Raw genomic sequence first — 20,186 nt, 5'->3', positions numbered from 1 at the left:
ATTGAAGTTTAAGTTAATTTATTTTTGTTTGAATCTATTATTGGATTGAGTTTACTTTTTGTTTAAGTTATTGATCGGGTTAAGTTTAGTTTTTGAGTTAGTGTTTAATTAAAGATTTTATGGTTGAATGCCTAATTTAAGTAATAAAGTTTTCGTCATTGGGGTTTTGTCCGAAATTTCAAACGTAGGATTTATTTATTGTCCGAATGTTTAACATAGGATTATTTTCTGCATTTAACTTTGTTATCGTTTATCTTATTGTGTGGATGAATCATTGAGTGAGAAATATTAGTTGTGTTAATTTTCCCATCGTTTATTTACTTTTACTCGTTTCTTGTCATTTATTTTATGCGTGTTAAGTTCTTAGTTTATGTTTCGTGTTATTTTAATTTAGTCACAAATTCTCAAAAATCCAAAATTACGAATTTGAACTGTGTATAGTAAAATTATTTTCTTATTTTTTGTTTTACACAAGTTTGAAATTAATTTCCATTTCCTAAGGAGACGATCTGGCCTTTTGGGCTAATTATTACACGACATAACTCTTATACTTGGGATAGCTCTTGCGCTGCTCATTTTAGAGTGAGTCAATTGTAATGCTACTGATGTGCTAACTATAATGCTTTGCTACTGGCTGCTATGCCAAGTGAAAAATATTATTGCTATGCTCATGGAAAGCTACAATCGGAAAGCTGCTTCTGCTGTGCTAACTAAAATATACTGCTGCAGGTAACAAATAATGTAGCTGACATGTGCTACTGCTATAAGCTGGCTGCTAATACGCCCCCTCATGATGGTTGTGGTGATTAAAGATTCAATACACCCATCTTGTGCAAAAGATGATGAAAAACATCAGACCCTAATGCCTTTGTAAAAATATCTTTTAAGTGGTGATGAGTGGAAACATGAAGGAGATGAAGAAACCTAGCTTGAACTTCGTTGCGAACCAAGAGGCAATTAATGTCTATATGTTTTGTTCTTTCATGAAAAACAGGGTTAGATGCGATGTGTATGGCAACTTGATTATCACAGAATAACGAAATAGGTAAAGACACCGAAACACCAAGATCATTGAGCATGGTGACAAGCCAAGTTAACTCACAAGCAGTAGTTGCCATAGCATGGTATTTAGCCTCAGCAGAAGACCGAGAAATAGCAGTTTGTTTCTTAGATCGCCATGAGACAAGAGAGTTACCAAGGAAGATACAAAAACCAGTAACCAATCGATGAGAATCAGGACGACTGGCTCAATCAGAATCAGTAAAACCAGTGAGTTTGAGAGATGAATGAGCAGGAAAGAAAAGACCCTCTCCAAGAGAGGATTTAAGATACCTAAGCACACAGTGAGCAGCATGAAGATGAGGTAACTGTGGGGTATCCATGAACTGAGTAAGTATTTAAATAGAGAAAGCAATATCAGGTCTAGTAATTGTGAGATACAATAATCTACCAACAAGACGTCGATATTGTAAAGGATCCGAAAGCAAAGTACCCTCAGACTAAGAAAGCTTAAGATATTGAGTCATAGGAAAAGAGACAGGTTTAGAGCCAAGAAAACCAGGATCCTGTAGAATGTCCCAAGCATATTTATGTTGGCAAAGAAAAATCCCTTGGAGGAACGAGCAATTTCAAGTCCCAAAAAATATCTTAAGTAACCAAGATCCTTGATCTTGAAAACTGAATGGAGAAACTGTTTGATGGCAGTGATAGAAGCCATACTAGAACTGGCAATTATAATATCATCGACATAGACTAAAAGGGCAGTAAAAACCGAAGCAGAATTTTGAATAAAGAGACTCGAATTAGACTTAGACTGATAAAATCCACAAGCAAGTAAAGTAGTAGCAAGCTTAGAAAACCATTGCCTTGAGGCATGCTTTAAACCATAAAGACTTTTATGAAGACGACAAACCAAATCATGCACCCCATGAATCCCATAACTAGGAGGAAGTTTCATAGACTTCCTTTGATAAATCACCATGTAAAAAAGTGTTGTTTACATCTAGCCGATGAACAAACCAATTTTTGGTTGCAGCAACAGCTAAAAGAGAACGTATAGAAACCAATTTAGCAACCAGAGAGAAAGTTTCAAAATACTCGATGCCTTCTTGTTGAGTGTAGCCTCAAGCTACTAACCGAGCCTTAAATCATTCAATAGAACCATTGGAATTGTATTTAATACGATAAACTCACTTGCAGCCAATAGGTTTGTGACCAAGAGGTAATGAAGTAAGTGACTAGGTTTGGTTTTCCTTAAGTGCACGTATCTCCGCAGCCATGGCATCACACCATTCAGCAATTTTAACAGCTTGATGATAATATTGAGGCTCCGTGTGAACATAAATATTTAATACAAAAGAACAATAGGCTGAAGAAAGATTATAATATGATAAATAGAAGATAAAGAATATGGGTTTCCTGAGGATGGCTATTCTGAGTTGTGAAGAGAAGAAAGGATTGAGTTAAAATTGCTGGCCAGAGAATAGTGGTAGTCACAAAGATAAAAAGGTGGTTGTCTTAGGCGTGTTGAATGTTGAAGAGGAAGAGAATTAGAGTTAGAAGGAAAAGCAGGCAAAGTAGAGGAAGTTGAAGGCAAATTGTTTGATGAAGATGGAGTGTCTGATGAAAAAAATAGGAATATCAAGAGAAACATCTATTGGAGGAGTGGGCAAAACAACATCAGTAATCAATGGTTTTGTAAGAAAATCAGATGGCAAAGAAGCAAAAAGAAATTCATGCCCATGGAAAATAACGTCGCGAGAAATAAAGATTTGATGGGTTTGTAAATCAAATAGTTTGTAACCTTTGATGCCGAAAGGATAACCAAGAAATATACTACGACGAGAACAAGCATCAAATTTATGACAATTGAAAGGAAGAGTAAAAGCAAAACAAAGCGCACCAACGACTCTCATGTGAGAATAAGAAGGAGGATTACCAAATAGAATTTCATAAAGAGTTTTATTTGATAAAAGAGGAGTAGGTGTGCGATTTATAATATATCCAGCTGCTAAAATACAATCAGACCAAACGGCTAATGGAAAATGAGCTTGAAAACGAATTGCTCTTGCAACATTAAGCAAATGTTGGTGTTTTCTTTCCACGATTGAGTTCTGTTGAGGAGTAGCAACACATGATTTTTTATGGTTAATACCATTTGAATGATAGAGATCAGACATATTAAATTCAGGACCATTATCATTTCTAATGATCTTATCAGTGGTCTAAAATTGATTTTTAACTAAAGCAAAAAATGAATGAAGTAACATACGAGTTTCAAATTTAGATTTCATCAGAAAAATCCATGTGCATCGGGAATAATCATCAACATTAGACAGAAAATAGTGAAAACCTTGTAACGAAGGAGTTGCAAAAGGACCCCAAATATCTGCATGAATCAATTGAAAAATAAAGGTTGATATAAATTGACTATGTTGAAATAGTGATGGGGATCATCATGCCTTATGTATCCCTTTTACTGAAATGATGACACATGGACGACCTCCCGATCTCCACTCCTTTGCTGACATGCTAACAGGTGGACAACCTCCAGATGTCCACTATTGTTTATATCTATTTTATAGGAACACATGGGATTAATTGAAGATCTTCTACTTCTTTGATGGAAGACTTTTTTTATGTGAAGACTTTGCTATTGTGTTAATTTATATTTTTCGTGGATATGTTATTTCAAGATTATTAGGTGCTTGAAGACCCAAGTGAAGTATTGAAGCAAAGTCAAACTCAAAACCCATGTGGCCCCCACATGGCTCCAATGGGTCCCACACGGTTTTGGCCTTCCTTTTGGAATGTGTTTAAATTTCAAATTTGAATTGTTAATGCAAGACAACTAAGCTTGACTTGTGTGCTTATGAGTTGAAGTTCCTTGTTTTTTAGTAAGTATTAATTGTGTTAGGTTAATAGTTGTTAAAAGTTGTTGAAAGTTGTTGAAAGTTATTGAGAGTTATTGTTGAAAGTTGTTGAGAGTTGTTGAGTGTTTAGTGCTTTGTCTCTCAGGCTATGCCTATAAATAGTCTTCTTATTGTAAGAACAAGATATATGAAGTTGAAGTTGAATATTGAAGAAACATCTTTTTGTTTGAGTTTGTAAAGCTTGTTCCTCTCCTTGTGAGTGAGTAGTGTGAGGCTACGACGTTCTCTTCAGAGATCAAGTGGTGAGAGACCACTAAACTATCCAACGACTCCATCAACCCCTCCTCCATCTAATACTCTCATGGCCCCCATCAACACCATACGGCCAGAACCTTCATACACCCACACGACGATCATCATCTACACTTCATTGCTGCGTTCATCTTGTGATTCAAAGCTTGTATGAAGGACCAATGGTGTGACCTAACTACGTGTGGAACAACGTCAAGTCATCCAAACCAATATCTTGGTAACTTTAGTACTTGTGTTTGAATCCTTTTTATATTTTGTGAACCCTTTCTAGTAGATTAAAATCACATTTTGAATAACCCATTTGATTCATAGATTGCAATATTGGTACTTGCTAGTTAAAATCAATTGTATGAATATTAATTTGCTAACATAGAACTTTTATTCTTGAATCTTTGAAATAACAACTTTTTAGCAAATAACTTGATTCCTTTGTGAAAGAACCAATTGGGACTTAATTTCTGGACATGTCATACACCTTTTCAAAACCCTTGACCATGTGAAATAAAGCATGATTTGTTGTGTTTATGTTCAGATAATTAAATTCTTAAATTGAAGTGTTTAAGTGTATATGCTTGTGTGAGGGTTGAATCGTAGGACATAGGTTGACCATTCCCGTCCTACATCAAATAGAAGTTTGTGTTGTTTTGCAAGTGGACAAACATTACAAGAATCATGATTATTTGAAGTAGAAAATGAAATACAGTCTAGTAGCAAATGTAACCAATCAGAAGAGAGATGATCCAGTCGTTGATGCCAAAGATCAAACAAACTGGTGTACATTATTTGAAGAAGAAGAGTTGAAAATAGATGCAGTAGAGTGACTTCCATTTGAGAAAGGAAGCAGGTAATAGAGACCATTAGATAGTCAGCCTTGTCTAATCGCCCTTCACAGCCGCAGGTCCTGAATGTAACAAAAAGAAGAAGAAAAAATGAGACAACATGCTAGTGAGGATGATAGTTTGCTAGCAGAAATAAGATTATATTTGAAAGAAGGAATGCAAAGAACATCATGTAAAATTAAAGAAGATGAAAGAGAAACAGTTCCAATATGAGTCACAGAAACACGAGTGCCATTTGGTAGATTAACAAAAGATTGAACCGAAGAAGTAATGGAAGTTAAAAATTAAACATCACTAACCATATAGTCAGTTGCACCCGTGTCTATGATCCAAGAAGTGGAAGAAGACAAAGAAGAAGAACAATTGGTAGATATACCTCTCATACACATTGAGGTTAAAGAAGAACTACTAGTGGGAACAGTTAAAGCAACCAAGGCTGAAGATGGCGGAGGTGAAGGTTGAAGAAGAGCCAACAATTGAGTGCACTGTTCTTAAGTAAAAGGTAAAAAAGGAACATCTGAGATAACTTAATTTGTAGAAGAATTGCCTCTTTTGGATTTAGTGAATTTAAAACCTGGTGGAAAGCCATGAATTCGGTAACATTTATCAACAATGTGGCCTAAAATTCCACAATAAGAACATATAGACCTGTCTTTCTTAAAAGATTTTGAAGTAGTTGATGATGGTGAAGTAGTTGTAACCATAGCAGCAGAATCAAAAATTGGACCAGAAGCCAATGTGAGCAAATGTTGACCTTCATCTTGAAGAAGAAGAGAAAAAGCCTTGTTAATGGTGGGAAGGGGATCCATCATTAAAAATTGTCCTTGTATAGCTAAAAATGAATCATTCAATCCAATAAGGAATTGAATAGTGTAGTCGAATTGCTCATGATCACACACTTTCTGAAGTGCTCTATAGGAACAAGATGGTGAACAAGAGCAACAAGGAGCAGGACGGTAGGTTTGAAGCTCATCCCAGAGAGACTTCAGTTGACTATAATACTGAGTGATGGATAATTGCCCTTGAGAAAGATCTGATATTGATTTGTTCAAATGATATACACGCGGTGCACTGCTTCTGGAAAAACGTTGTTATAGATCCAACCATATATTTCTTGCATTATCAAAGAACATGACACTAGATACAATGTCTTTAGACAATGAATTTGTGATCCATGCAACGACCATTGAATTGCAGTGCCCCTATGCAAGCCGAAGAGGATCATTGATGGTAGGTTGTGGAAAAGAGCCATCAATAAATGAAAGCCTGTTTTTAGCATGAAGAGAGGTAATCATGAAGCGACTCCATGTATGGTAGTTAGTTTCAGTAAGGGATGTCATAACAAGAGCAATGCTAGGATTATCCTCGTGATGTAGAAAATAGGGATTAATGAAATCATCCACATTAGTTGAGTTTGAGGAAGTAGAAGTGGAAGAAGATGAATTGGTGGAAGCCATGAAAACTTCAAGAAGGAAGATGTAGAGGGAATACGAAAGAAATCTAAAAATGCTCTGATACCATATTAAAATGTATGAAAATATTTCTATCTTATTCAAAATCCAAAAAGAAGCTTACAAAGTATATATATACAACAACTCAATAAAAGAATTAACATCTGAAGAATTAAATTAACAATGCAATAAGTGAGCTACAACTATAACTCTACTGTTGTGCTAATTGTAATGCTTTGTTGCTGGCTACTGTGCCAAGTGAAAAATATTGTTGTTGTGCTAACAAAAAGTTGTAATTGGAAAGCTGCTTCTGCTGTGCTAGTTGGAATATACTGCTGCAGGTAACAGATAATGTAATTGAAATATGCTGTTGCTGTGAGCTGACTGCTAACAATAAAGAGATGAGAAGTCAAATTTGGGCTTGACTTATAATTACTAATAAATCCTCGTGCTTGAAACTTGAACACTTTGTTTGGATTGAATGATTTGGAGAAAAAAAAAGAAAGGGGATTTTTGTTCTCTTCCAATTACTTGTTTGAATTGTATTTCATAAAATGTATGGAGTGAAAGAAAGAGAAAAGAAGCGAGACTAAGTATTCACTTTTGAATTTCTCCAAAAGTGAAGAGATTTGGAGAGAGAGAAAATTTGTTTATAATGTTTTTTTTAATGTCAAAAATGCTTCATTAAACGAAAAGGGGGAAAAAATAATATAAAGAGAGAGTTAATTAATTTAATTAATAAATAAAAATTAATTTGATAAAGTAATATCAATTTTTTTTCTATCCAAACAATGCAAGATAGAAATCACTCCTCCCCCCCCCCACTTTTTTTTTTTCTCAAATCATAAGAAAAAAATCACTTAATTTTTTTTCCCTCTCCTCCCCCATGGCATGGCGCGGTGGAAAGGCATCAACAAGTAAGAAAGAGTATCGGGAGTTCAATTCCACATAACTACACACACGGAGCCAGCGGTACCTGTGGATGGTGAGAATTTACTCTATGGGCCAGCAGGGGTCGTGAATGATAAAAGTTTGCTCTGGGATCCAATGGGGACTATGGATGGTGAGAGTTCTCGGTGAGCCGACGGGGACCGTGGATGGTAATGAAGATATGTAAATATAATTCAACTCTCAATTTTATTTTATTTAAATAAATTTGACATTCCATTCCCGACCTAAACATTATAATGCAATTACAAATTTTATTTGGTTCAATCCTTCGTTCCCTTTGAATCTATTATGTGAACCAGCAAATCGTAAGCGACTCCAGCAGCTCCATGCTGAGCCCACTATTCCCAGTTGACTTGAAATTAGAGAGGGTCGGAGTTGGGCCAAGCCCAGTGGCTCAAAAACCAGGAAATTGGCAAGAATGTGGGCCCATTTGATTTTGGGCCTTTAATTATTTATTTATTCTCGTTTTGTAGAGAATAATTCCTGCCTCAAGGTTTCAAATTATACTTCAAGTTTTTTGTATATATATATATTTTTTGATAATCCGGGAACTCCAGCCATCATCATGCCATTTTTGGATTCTATAGTGCGACACCAAAGACCGGGAGTGAAAGCCACCCCCCATTGATGCGCCTCTTGAAGTCTTTTGTGTTGTGTTCGAGTCAAATGTAATAAAAATTTTAATAAAATAAGTAATAAATTTGATATTATTTTATGTGATTATACTATATTCTTATATATTAAATGCGTACTTTTTTATGTTTAATTATTTATTTATCTATCTTGAGACAATAGAGACAATGAAAAATTAAAATGACAAAATTTATTTTAGCAGCAAATATGTTGTAGTTTATTCGAGAAATTAATTCATATAATATTGTTACGAGCTCAAAAGTCTAACAAAGCATTTTCCTATAAGGTATTATATATTTATTTGGTTTGTATTGTAAGATTTTTAAGAATATAAATATTTGGTTCAACATGAAAATCGTTTGTGTGTTGTGTTTGTTAAGTTGTTGTGTTGAAGTTGTATGTTTTTGTACTTTGGTTTGTGTAATTTGTGTATAAGTTGTAGTGTAAAGATTACAATATCAAATATTTATAACCTTATTAGATAATAATATTGTTAGATAAAGTATATTATTATATTAATTTGTGAGTACTATAACACCAACAATATTTAAGTAGCAATAGTTATTTAAAAACAAATGATTCTTATATATATATAGGGACTCAAACCACCATCGTGCCATTTTGGACACTATGGTGCAATACCAAACTCGGTGGGTGAAAGCCACCCGCCCATTGATGCACCCTTAGTAATTCACCGGTGTAATATCTCAAGGGGGAATCGAACCAGTGACTTTGGGGTCACCAAGGTTACAAGTCGTCCTTACCACTTGAGCTGACATGATAGATTACAAGTTATTATAATAATTAAAAGTGAGAATTGATAAAATTTTGAAAATAGTAATTTTATTAAGTTATAATAAGTTGATAGATATTAAATCATTATTTGGGAAATGAAACACAATAGAGATTACATTTTCAAAAATCTTGAAACGTTTTAGTAAACCATTTGAAATAGCAAACTTGTTTACCACCTTATGTTGGAAATATCTTGTATTATAAAAAAAATACAATTATATATAACACTGAACTGATTTAGTTGAATTAATGATTAGTCGAATAAGCAGCGAGCCACTTAGAAAACCGAAATCCATAACTCATTTTATATTTTTTTTACTTTTATAATTTATTTTTTAAATAATTACTAATTTTGATTAAAATGTCTTAATTTTTTTTCCCACTTAGGTGAGACATCTTATGGGTTTCAATTAATGTCCTAAATTTGAATTTTTTTTTTTGAAAAACAAATCTTTTTACAAAGTGTTGAGAGATAAGTAACCAACTTACAATTAATCAAGCTCTTCCTAAAATGTAATTGACCCCAAAAATAAATAAAAGGTAAGTAATTAATTAATGGGTCAACAAATTTTATATATATATATATATATATATATATAAAATTAATTAATGGGTCAACAAATTTCTATATATATATATATATAATTAATTAATTAATGGGTCAACAAACTTATATATATATATATATATATCTAGGTTTGGAGAATTGGTCCAAGGATGAGAAATCAACAACACGTGGAGGTGGGATATGGATTTCTCTTGAGGGGGAAATGTTTACACAAATTCAACCCATCTAGAAAAGGGAAATGGCATCATGAGGCATCCATGCATGCATGCATGCTGACGTGGTCATGGAACCTACATGCATGCATGGTATGGAAAAAAAAAAAAAAAAGAGAGGAAGAAGGTTGAGTGGAAGAGTGGAACGACTTACTCATTTAAGACAATGACCTTTCATTAGATTTGAGGAAAAAAGGTTAATTTTTTTAAAAAAAATTTAAAAATCTTAGAAATCTTTTTGAGGTTTTAAGAATTTCAAGAATCTTTGAAGTGGAATAAAAAGATATAATTTTTTTATATATATATTTTATGAAAAAGATAAGTCTTTTGAGGGAAAATTTACATCTTTTTATCAAATGTTAAAAGAGATATTTAGAATTTTTAAAAACTCAGGAAAGGTACGTGAAATTTTTTAAAATTTTTGAGAAGGTTATGTCTTTTTTGCCAAGTTTTAAAAGAAGGTGAGTGTATTCTGCCTTTAAATTAAGGGGTCAGGATGTGTATCATTTTTCTTCATAATTTTTTTTTTCTAGGAAGAAAGTTTTAAGCAAATAATTGAAATTCATTTAGAGAGAAATTAAATTATGTGAAGGCTAATAATTGAATATAAATATGTGAATGCCCATAATTCTTTTTTTGGCAGGAAGAAAGTATTTAGGCAATTAAATAATTCATTTACAGAGAAATTAAATTATGTGAAGACAAACAATTAAATATAAATATGTAAATGTTTATAATAATATTTAATCACTTGGCATTCGGTGTTTGGTGCGTGTGCATTAATTGTGAGTTTACATATATTTTAGTTTTGTTTAGTTCAGTAAACCAATTTCTATATATATATATATATATATATATATATATATATAAGAAATGCTAATTATATCCTTTCAAATATTCGTGATTGTTTAATTTAAATTTTAAACTAACAATTAGTTTTGACAATTATTTCTTAGCAATCATATATAAAAAATTTAAATTAAACAATCACGGATATTTGAAAGAATATAATTGTAGTTTCTTAAAGAGTGGTGAATATTCAAAAAGATATTATTAATAACTCTTCACACACACTGATTGCTAAGAAATAATTGTAATTGTTAGTTTAAAATTTAAATTAAATAATCACGGATATGTGAAAGAATATAATTAGCAGTTTTTTTAAAGAGTGGTGTATATTCAAAAAGATATTATTAATTAACTCTGCACACATATAATTATGAGGTGAGGTTTAATAATCAAATCTACATTTATTTCCCCCCTTCTTTAATGGTTAAATACATTGTTTCTACATATAATGATTTTTTCCTCCAAACCACTTATTGTATTTTAACAAATTAATATATATATATATATATATATATATATATATATATATAAAAGAGAGAGAGAGAGAGAGAGAGAGAGAGAGAGAGAGTCATTTTTACAAAATGTTGTGCAAAATTTTGTATTTTAAAAAAATTCAAAAATGTCCTACTGAAAATAAAAGAAAAATGTCAAAATAAAAGATTAATTTATTAAAATAATATTAAAATTTTTTCCTTTCTCTCTTATTTTCCAAATAAAAAGAGAACTCCAAACTCTCTTGATTAAAATGCTGATAATCGAGTTTTAAGAGTTTTAACTTTGCATTTGAGATAATACTTTATTATTTAAGTGAAAAATGATAGAGAGATGGAAACATTATTTCGATGGATTAGTAGAGTGTCTAAAGATCTTAGGCACTATCATTTTCATTAAAAAAAAAAGTTTTAAGTGTTATAAAAATGTAGGAAAATAAATAGAGATGAGACATAAATTTTACGTGATTTGACTATGTTTACTTCACGAGCAGAAGAGATCAAAACTTCACTATGTCGGAAAGAATTACAAGATAATTTGGAAACGACTTTGTACAAAATATCTTTCTTCACTTTATCCCTTGTACAAAATATCTCTCTTCTTTTATCTCTCCTCTACTCTTATTTATAGTATATCTCTACTTCCTTCAAGCATGCAATGTATCTTCAAGCATGTAATGTGTGTCTTCAAGCAATAAGGATATCTAAGCTTTTATTGAGGTGAAAAATGAAGGAGTGGAAGATGGGGTGATATACATATTTTTCATAACACTCTCCTTTGGATGTCACTCATATATTAACTCATTCTGCTAATATCTTTGAGATGTCTTATTCCGATGAGATGAACAAATTTCTTGAATGTTGTGGTAGACAAAGTTTTAGTGAACAAATATGCTAGATTATCACTTGATAGGATCTGATGAACATTTATATCACTATTCTTTTGGAGTTCATGTGTATAGAAAAATTTTAGAGAGATATGTTTTGTTATGTCATCCTTTATGTATCGTCCTCTTAGTTAAACTATACATGCATCGTTGTCTTCATATAAAACTTTTGGAATATCCTTGATTGATTAAAGACCACAATTTGCTTGGATATGTGAAATCATTAATCTAAACCATACACATTCTTTATTAGTATTGTGAAATAACGCCTCTTATAACAATGCACAGTGGAATAACAATATTGTTGTAAAGAATCAAACAAGCACTTGCAACAATCTAAATGATGATAAACAGAATATATCCAAAACCACAACAGTATAAAGAAAAAAATAATAATAAAGGCATCGACACCAAGAATAACTTGGTTCGGCAAAACCTACATCCACGGGAGCAATCAGTAAGAGATTTCACTATGAAGATCAAAGATACACAATACAATTATATACAATGAACTTCTCTCCTTCTCTTTCTCTCTCTCATTCTCTTACTTGTCAAAATATGCCCAGAAGAACATATATAACAAGCCCTTAGAGGCTTTCCTTTGAATCCCCAATGTTTACATTCAAAATTTAAATTTTTCCTTGCAGCCTCAACAACACTCGTCGATGATACAGAGAAGGCCACTCGTCGACTATTATGGTCACTTATCAATAAGTCTTTAAACTCTGAGATTTTATGACTCTCGGTATCTACTCGCCGACGACAACAGGGGACTTGTCGACGAGTCCCTACTGAGTACCACCAATGTATCCATATGCTTTTCTTCTTCCTTTGTTTATGAGCCCCAACAAGTATAAGAGCCACACACACAAATATAACAATCTCCACCTTGGCGATTATACGCCCCTTAAGAGAACTCGAAAAACATATCTGACTGCTACACCTTGAACTTGGAACGTTCGGTTGGGACCATCTCCCTTCTAATTAACACCTTGAACTTGCTTATGACAACTTCAACTTTTACCATCAACCCCGATACAGTTGTAGATGTAATACCTGAAGACTTCACCTTAGGTTTCTAATAAGACCATCTCGTAATAGTAAACACAAAAGTTGTTGCAAGTCTTATATCACCAAAGCCCCTTGCATAGTTTTCAACAAAAACTTACAACTGACGGTCCACTCTATTGCCTGCCGAAACACCCCATTACACAATCATGGGGGACCTTTGACATATCCTGGACATCACAACCTGTCCTTGGGTACCATGTGGTAGACATTCCATATTAATTCTCCATAGAACCCCCTTGAAACTACAAACAAATATCCCCGCGGTTCCATCCATAAAGCAACCTTGAGATAACACCAATCTCCTTGTAGCCTTGTCCATAAAACCACCCTGAGATAACACCAATCTCCCTGCAGTTCCATCCATTCGAATAAACAAACCAAGACCCATCTTGGCCATACCCAACACATTCATGTCAAAATATTTCAACAGAAATCCTAATTGATCAGTCTCAATCAAAGCCTTTCCAGCCAATAATATGTTATTCACACACAACATATACTTAACTCCATGACATCCTATCACCCTCTTCTAAACTAGAAGCCTCGCACACTCACACACCTGGTACATATGCAATACCTTCATTTTCTCCACCATAGTACTTATCCACATATTTTCCCTTTATCATGCATTTCAACTTGGAAAATAGTAGAAATGTTGTTGCTGGTAGTAATGAATGCATAAAACTCTAGAATGCTAAATTTATGTCTAAGTGGTAGTTTGATAGTGCACATGAGGTCACCGTGACTTTGCTGGTCTCCCGAGTTGAAACTGTAACGACCTGCTTATTTTTATTATATTTTTTTCCACATAATAACATTTATAATAATTCTAATTACCTGCTAAACTGCCAAAGTCATGATCAACCTAGACCCATGGGTACTAGGGATATACCTATCATACATCTCTGATACCTAAGCAGCGAAAAACATAAAGTTACATATATACCATAAAACACCAAACACAATACCAGAGTTCTACTGAATCTGTCATATATATACAATCATCAATAAAAGACCAAAAAGTATCCTAGGGTCTCAATCCAAAACCCATCTGACCCTAGTTCAACTACTTACCCTTCTGATGGGGTAGTTCAGTCAACTTCTAACTGTTGCGGGGCTTTATCCACCCTTATACCTGGATTTCTTGAAATGTTTGTAATGCTAGGGTGAGACACCTCTTAGTAAGGGAGATAAACTAACATTAGTGTGTGGCAACATGAGTATTATCATGACATACATATGAACTGTACTTAATTGTATAACATGTAAAACTGCTTGTATATTTTCTAAATAAAACATGATTTGGCATACCATAATATAACATACTAAATTTCTGTACATGTGAATCATCTTATATAACTATACAATACTGAAATAATACCCAGGATGGATGGCTAACTAATGTCATGTCTTACCTTCCACATGACAGGGTTGTGCGGCTCGAAGGTAGAACTTAGCAATGGCTAGCCGACCACGCGAAGTCAACATAAGTCTGTAAGTACGATGAGCTTGCTCCACCTGGTCTGGACTGCCAGCAGGACATCTACACTACCATGAAGCCACATTGATTGCCATCTCCCACACTTTATTTGTAATGACCTGCTTATTTAATATAAAATGAAACATAATAAATAAAATGGTCAGCCCGAACCTATGGGTTTTGGGGACAACTATCAAACACAACGGAAACCTAAGCAGCAGTAAATTTAAATCATATTTTTCGTAACCATAGAATCCAAACACCAGAGTTAGCTACATTCCCAAATATCTGTGTTTATATACAATCTCTCAAAAATACCAAAATGAACCTAGGATCTTACAACAAAAATCTCCTGATCCTAGATCAGAACTTACCCTTCTAGCAGGGAAGCTTAACTCACTTAGTGGCGGCCCTAACCCGCCGGTCTCTCCGGGTTTCCTGAAAATCATTTAATATTCTGGGTGAGACACCTCTCAGTAAGGGTAGATAAATTAAAATCAGCTGTGTGGCAACATGAATATTCAATGCTGTAATACTTATACTGTACATTTCACACATCATAAAATATAAATCGTAATATGGTTAGATAGGCATATAATTTCATACTTCCAAGTAATCATACCAATTATGTGTTATCTGATATAATCTATAATACTGAAAACTGCTCGGGATGTATAGCTAGTTGATGTCATGTATTACCCTCCCATGATTGGTTGTGCAACCCAAAGGCGAGACCCGACAATGGCTGGTTGACCACTGCCGAGTCAAAAATATCTGTAAGTACGATGGGCCCGCCATACCCTAGTCCGGACTGTCAGGTGGACGTCTACAACTCTACACTGAAAGTCACATCGACTGTCCATCTCCCACCCCCTCGTGGGATGGTTTGCACCAATCTGAATATAGATATATGATTTATAAGCTATGATACCATGCTCCTGAAACTGAACTAAACTAACATCCAGGTTCTGATAATATATAGTACATGAACATATACTGTTTATCATAAATCAACTAATAGCATTTTTTGAATCTTACATTAACATAATAATTACGGCCTGACGTCGAAAACATGAATAAATACAGCCTCGCCTCTAAAACATTAATAAATACGACCTTGCGCCAAATAATATGAGTAAATACGACCTCCTGCCAAACATCAATTACAGCCTTGCGCCGAACATATCATATATTCCGAAAACATAATTTATTGTGTTTACCATGTTATTCCTAAAAATATTTATCAACATGCTTTATCTTGTAAATCTAAGTTAACATAGTATAATATATATGTATATATATGTATATGTATGTATGTATAAAATAATATGCATGCCACACAAATAGAAGGAAACCGTATATTCCGTTCTGAAAACACATTTCCTGTACAATTGCAGTATTTTCCCAAACTTACCTTTTCTCAATTATGCTCATTAATCACATGATTTCTGAAAATTATTCTACTATTAAATAATAATAATTTCAATAAAAAATAATTGTTTTAATTTATCCCCTTACCTGACAACTGAAAAGGCCCTCTATAATACTGGTCTCACACCCGTAGGAAACCCAAAGCACTACCCTAAAAATGATAATTCCTAGAACTAAACTTGAGTATTTATTCGAATACATCATTTCCTTCAACTGTGGAAAGACCAAATTTCTGATAAAAAGTCTTACCTCAACTCATGGATGAACTCTAACTTGCTTCCACCAACGATCCGCTCTGACAGATTTGGAGAGAACTTCCTAGGAGTGTCGTGATGGCCTCAGATCATCGATCAGGTGAACGACGGAGCTGAAATCGAAGAGAGAGGAGAGAGAAATCGTAGGGAGAGAGAGAGTGTGTGTGATTTCTATTTTTCTGCGTTAAAAATCCAAATTTCAGCTATTTATAGGGCTAAATTCATCAATGAGACACGTCACCTCGTCGACAAGTCCTGTAGAAAATTCGTCGACGAACCTGCACCCTCCTTGATGAATTTCAGACTTCTAAAAATCCTCTCTCGGTATCTTCTCATTGGAGAAACTTGTCAGATCATCGATCCGGCGACTGCCGTCGCCCGGACCTTCCCGCTCCGGCGCAGATGGCGCCCCTCGTCGAGCGCGCTGCTCCCGACCCCGGTGCGTCGCACGTGGCCCGCCTCGCGGCGCCGCCGCGGCCACGGTCGGGCCCCTCCGGGCGGCCCGGACTAGGGGGCCACGTCCGAGGGCGGGGCCGCGGGCCCGCCGGGCCACCCATCCAGCTGCCAGCTGTCGACAGTACGCGCGCTCAGGCGCGCCCTGGAGGCGCGAGCGAAGGGACAGAGTGGGCAAGTCGGCGCGTGTCGGGGGGGCGGAGAAGTGAGGCACCGTGCCGCGCGGACGCGGGGTGCCAGAGAACGCTACCCGCGGCTCGCCGGGTCCGGCGATCAGCGCTCCCGCACAGCCGACTGCCGCCGAGCGCCCACCGCGCCGCCCCGAGAGGCGGACCCCGAAGCAGAAGCGCGGCCGCCGATGGCGAGGCCGCGCGCGAGGGCCGAGACCAAAGGCGGAGAGACCCTATGGCGTTAGCTAAGGGGTGGCGGCCCCCGCCCGGATGCAACAGCCCCTGCTCGAACGCCGCGCCCGTGGGTTCCCCCTAGGGGAGTCGATCTGGGCGGCCGAGCCGAGGAGAAGGGGGGCGCCCTGACAAGGCCCAGCGAGGTAGGCCGAGGCAGGCAACACGACCCCCGGCGCCGGCGTACTCGCTACCCAGGTGCACGCGCGCCATCGACCAGAGCGGAATGCCGACGCGGAGGCAAGACCTAAGCCGGACCGCGGACGGCGGCCGAGAACAGGCGAGACTGCCCTGAGGGAGCAGGGGAAAGGCTGCGGCACGCGGCAGGAGGCCCAGCGCGCACCGACCCACCGGGCCCGCGGGGTGCACCGCCGCTCCCCTCTGTGAGCACCTGTACGCGCAGTAGTAGGCGCAGGAGAGAGGGGCCCACCCCGATGAGACAAAGCGGCACGCGCGTACACCCACAGGGGCCGTGCCCAGGGCCGGCGCCGGAGCGGGGCGCCGCCCGACACGCGCACGGGCGCTCCGCCCGCCAGCCGGGCCACGCCCGTCCCGAGCCGAGGGCGTATGCGTGAAGTACAGGTAGGGACGCTCACGGGGAAGCCCAAGGCGGGGGCGGGGAGTCCATCCGCCCCGCCGGGAGGGCAGGGGGGCGAGTGTACGGCAAGGCCAGGCGAGGCGGACCGAGTAGAGGGGAGGATCAGGCCCTCGGGGTGCAGGACGCGTGACTCGAGGAGCGGCAGGGCGAGCGACCTGGCCGGGGGGGTGAACGAGCGGAGGCGAACACGGAGGACGAGGGCGGATGACAGCCAGACGAAGAGTGGAACAGACGGGCAAGACGGCCGGGGGGCGCGAGGCCTCACGGGCCCACGAGCTCGAGGAGGGCCAGGAGGAGGGAATCAGCGAAGGCCGATGCCGTGGCGCACCCGATGCATGCACTGGGGGGCGGGGGGGAGGCGCTGAAACACGCCACCGGGGCAATGCCCAGGCTCGCCGCCGAGCTGCCGCCTCCGTTGGAGGGCTAGAAGAGCCCGTAATACAGCCCGAGCCGCATGCAGGATAGTGCTAGGCGCAGGACCCGCCAGCCCGTGAGACCCGGCACGGCACGAGTTTAGTGGGCTCCGGCCGCAGGTCCGGCGCAGCGCGCCCCCCCGGGGCGCCGGCCGGCAAGGACCCGCCGGCCAGGTCTCCCAACACCGATCACGCCATCACCACTAAGGAGGCGCGTACGGGTGAACGATGTGAGTTATGACGAGAGCGTCGTCAGGTAGCGTCTCTGGACGCCGTGTTACGGCCGCGGGTCGTCGTGTCCATCGCCGGGCGGGGGGGGGAGCTGTGTCCGCACCCGCGGCGACCCACGACCCGGGAGTTCGCCAGCTACCGTGTGGCGACTGGCCTAGCATTGTAGGTGCCCCGGTGTAGGTTTGCGTCCGTGCTTATTCCGTCGTTTTTTATTCATCCCGGTGCGGACCGGCCTTTACACCACACACATATCGTCCCCCGCACTCCCGTAGGCCGACCGGCGGCACCGCCTCCCGGAGCACGTAATATTGATGCGTGAATGGGCCGCCCTAATCATCGATCGCCGGCCGCGTGAGCCCACCACACGCCCACGCCGACCGCCACGCTCGACACATGTGCCGGGGATTAGCGGCGATCAGCTGACCGGTAATCACCGGCACCCTGTATAGTGTAGCCGCCCACAGTTTGGCTCGCTTCCCAGCCGTACGCTACCCCCTGTCGGTAGCCGACCGTCAACCACGGAGCGAGGTCCTCGTTTGTTGTCCGTGAGTACGCCCAGGCACGACGGGCCCGCTACGCCACCCTGCCCGGAACCGATGGATGACTCGACCGTGCAGGTAGAGCGGGCTCAGACGAAAAGGGCCCGTCGGCGTGAGAGAAGGAGCAAAAGAGTACGGGCGTTGGCGCTGCGCCGGAGCCGGCCATCGAGCGCCCCGCCCCGCAGGGACGCGTGGCACGCTACCCCCGAGCGCACTAGAGGCAGCAATGGGCGCAGCCGAGGACGTCCACCGGATAGAGAGGAAGTGCCCGGGACGGTCCGCCGCCCCCCGCGGAGCAGGGCCGCGAGGCCTCCAGGAAGGGGCCGGCCCGCGGCAGCGGCGCGCGCCGAGGCGCGGGCGACGCCCGGCCGCCCCGCAGCAGGGCCGACCCCCAAGGAGACGGTTGCCGCCGAAGAGAACCACGCCGGCGTCGGCCCCCGCCGCGCAGACACACACCGGTGGGGACCACAGCGAGCCACGTCCAGACGCAGCGAAGGGAAAGATCAGGTCATGTGGGACTTCTAATTTGTATGATAGCATGTCCGCGGCGTAAACCACGTACCGCAGAGGCCGCGTAGATCGACCCCTGGCCCAATCATTCTGTGTGGCTAATGAGGCAGTGTCTCCACACTACCCGCCGCGAGGGCCCAACCGATAGCAGGTCTGCGATGCGCCGTGGTCCCGTATATTTCTCGCAATGGATGCCTCAACGCGGCCGTTAGGCCTGTTGTTTTGCGACCTCACGGCGGACGCACCCTGCCGCCGTGACCGCTCAGTCATGGCACCGCCGCCGCCGGGCATAGATGTAGTCTGCGCGCGAGACCGTCGAGATAGCCGTCGCGCGCAACCTATGGCGGGCGGCGGCGCTCTAGGCCGATGCGCGGGCAGACGCCCGGCCGCACGCTGGCGGCGCCCACGCAGCGGCCAAGCAACCGTGCGGCGCAGCGCCTAGGGATGTCCGCACCCGTGGTACGACAGATTCCACCGGGGTCTAACAAGGAGCCCGCAAAGCACGACGAGGAGGCGGGGGCGCACGCACTCGCACGCGGCAACACAGGGCAAGGAGTGAGCCGTAATTGAGCCACCGGGGTGGCGGGCGCCGGGAGCTCGTCGGCTCTTCGATGAAGCTTGCACAGCGCGGACTGTCCGGGTCTCGGGTGATCCTGTGCGCGTGCCCAAAATTTGTCCGCACACCTCTCTTCCCCGGACCGCGTGTGGCCATCCCCGCGGGGTAGTTGCCTGGTGCCCACTTGCGCGGCGGCCAGCCCGGGAAGACGAGACTGCCGCGGTGGCCTCCTCGCGCGTGCCGTGTGTATGCGGGCAGCGCCCTCGCCAGTTTAACACCAGTAAACGTGGCGGTGGCCGTCACTTCGTGTATCCCGACTGCACGTAACGGACCGCAGCGGGCCTGCGACACAGTTTGCGTCCCAAGACGGGTCGCCTGTCGGGCATATC

At 40.5% G+C, this 20,186-nt stretch overlaps 1 protein-coding gene across 1 annotated transcript; it reads left to right on the top strand.

The window, feature by feature from the left end:
- The first annotated feature begins 18,788 nt into the window (after nucleotides 1-18,788).
- On the top strand, nucleotides 18,789-19,256 carry LOC131145731 (uncharacterized). Its single transcript, XM_058094921.1, has one exon. It carries the CDS (start codon nucleotides 18,789-18,791, stop codon nucleotides 19,254-19,256), a length of 468 nt encoding a protein of 155 aa, XP_057950904.1.
- Nucleotides 19,257-20,186: the final 930 nt, after the last annotated feature.

This window comes from Malania oleifera, chromosome 13 (genome assembly GCF_029873635.1).
Source record: "Malania oleifera isolate guangnan ecotype guangnan chromosome 13, ASM2987363v1, whole genome shotgun sequence".
NCBI lineage: Eukaryota > Viridiplantae > Streptophyta > Magnoliopsida > Santalales > Ximeniaceae > Malania > Malania oleifera.
This window is presented reverse-complemented; position numbering and strand designations above follow the sequence as displayed.

Excerpts from the sequence above, each read along its gene's own strand:
- LOC131145731 (XM_058094921.1), top strand. The coding sequence starts at position 18,789 with ATGGATGACTCGACCGTGCAGGTAGAGCGGGCTCAGACGAAAAGGGCC.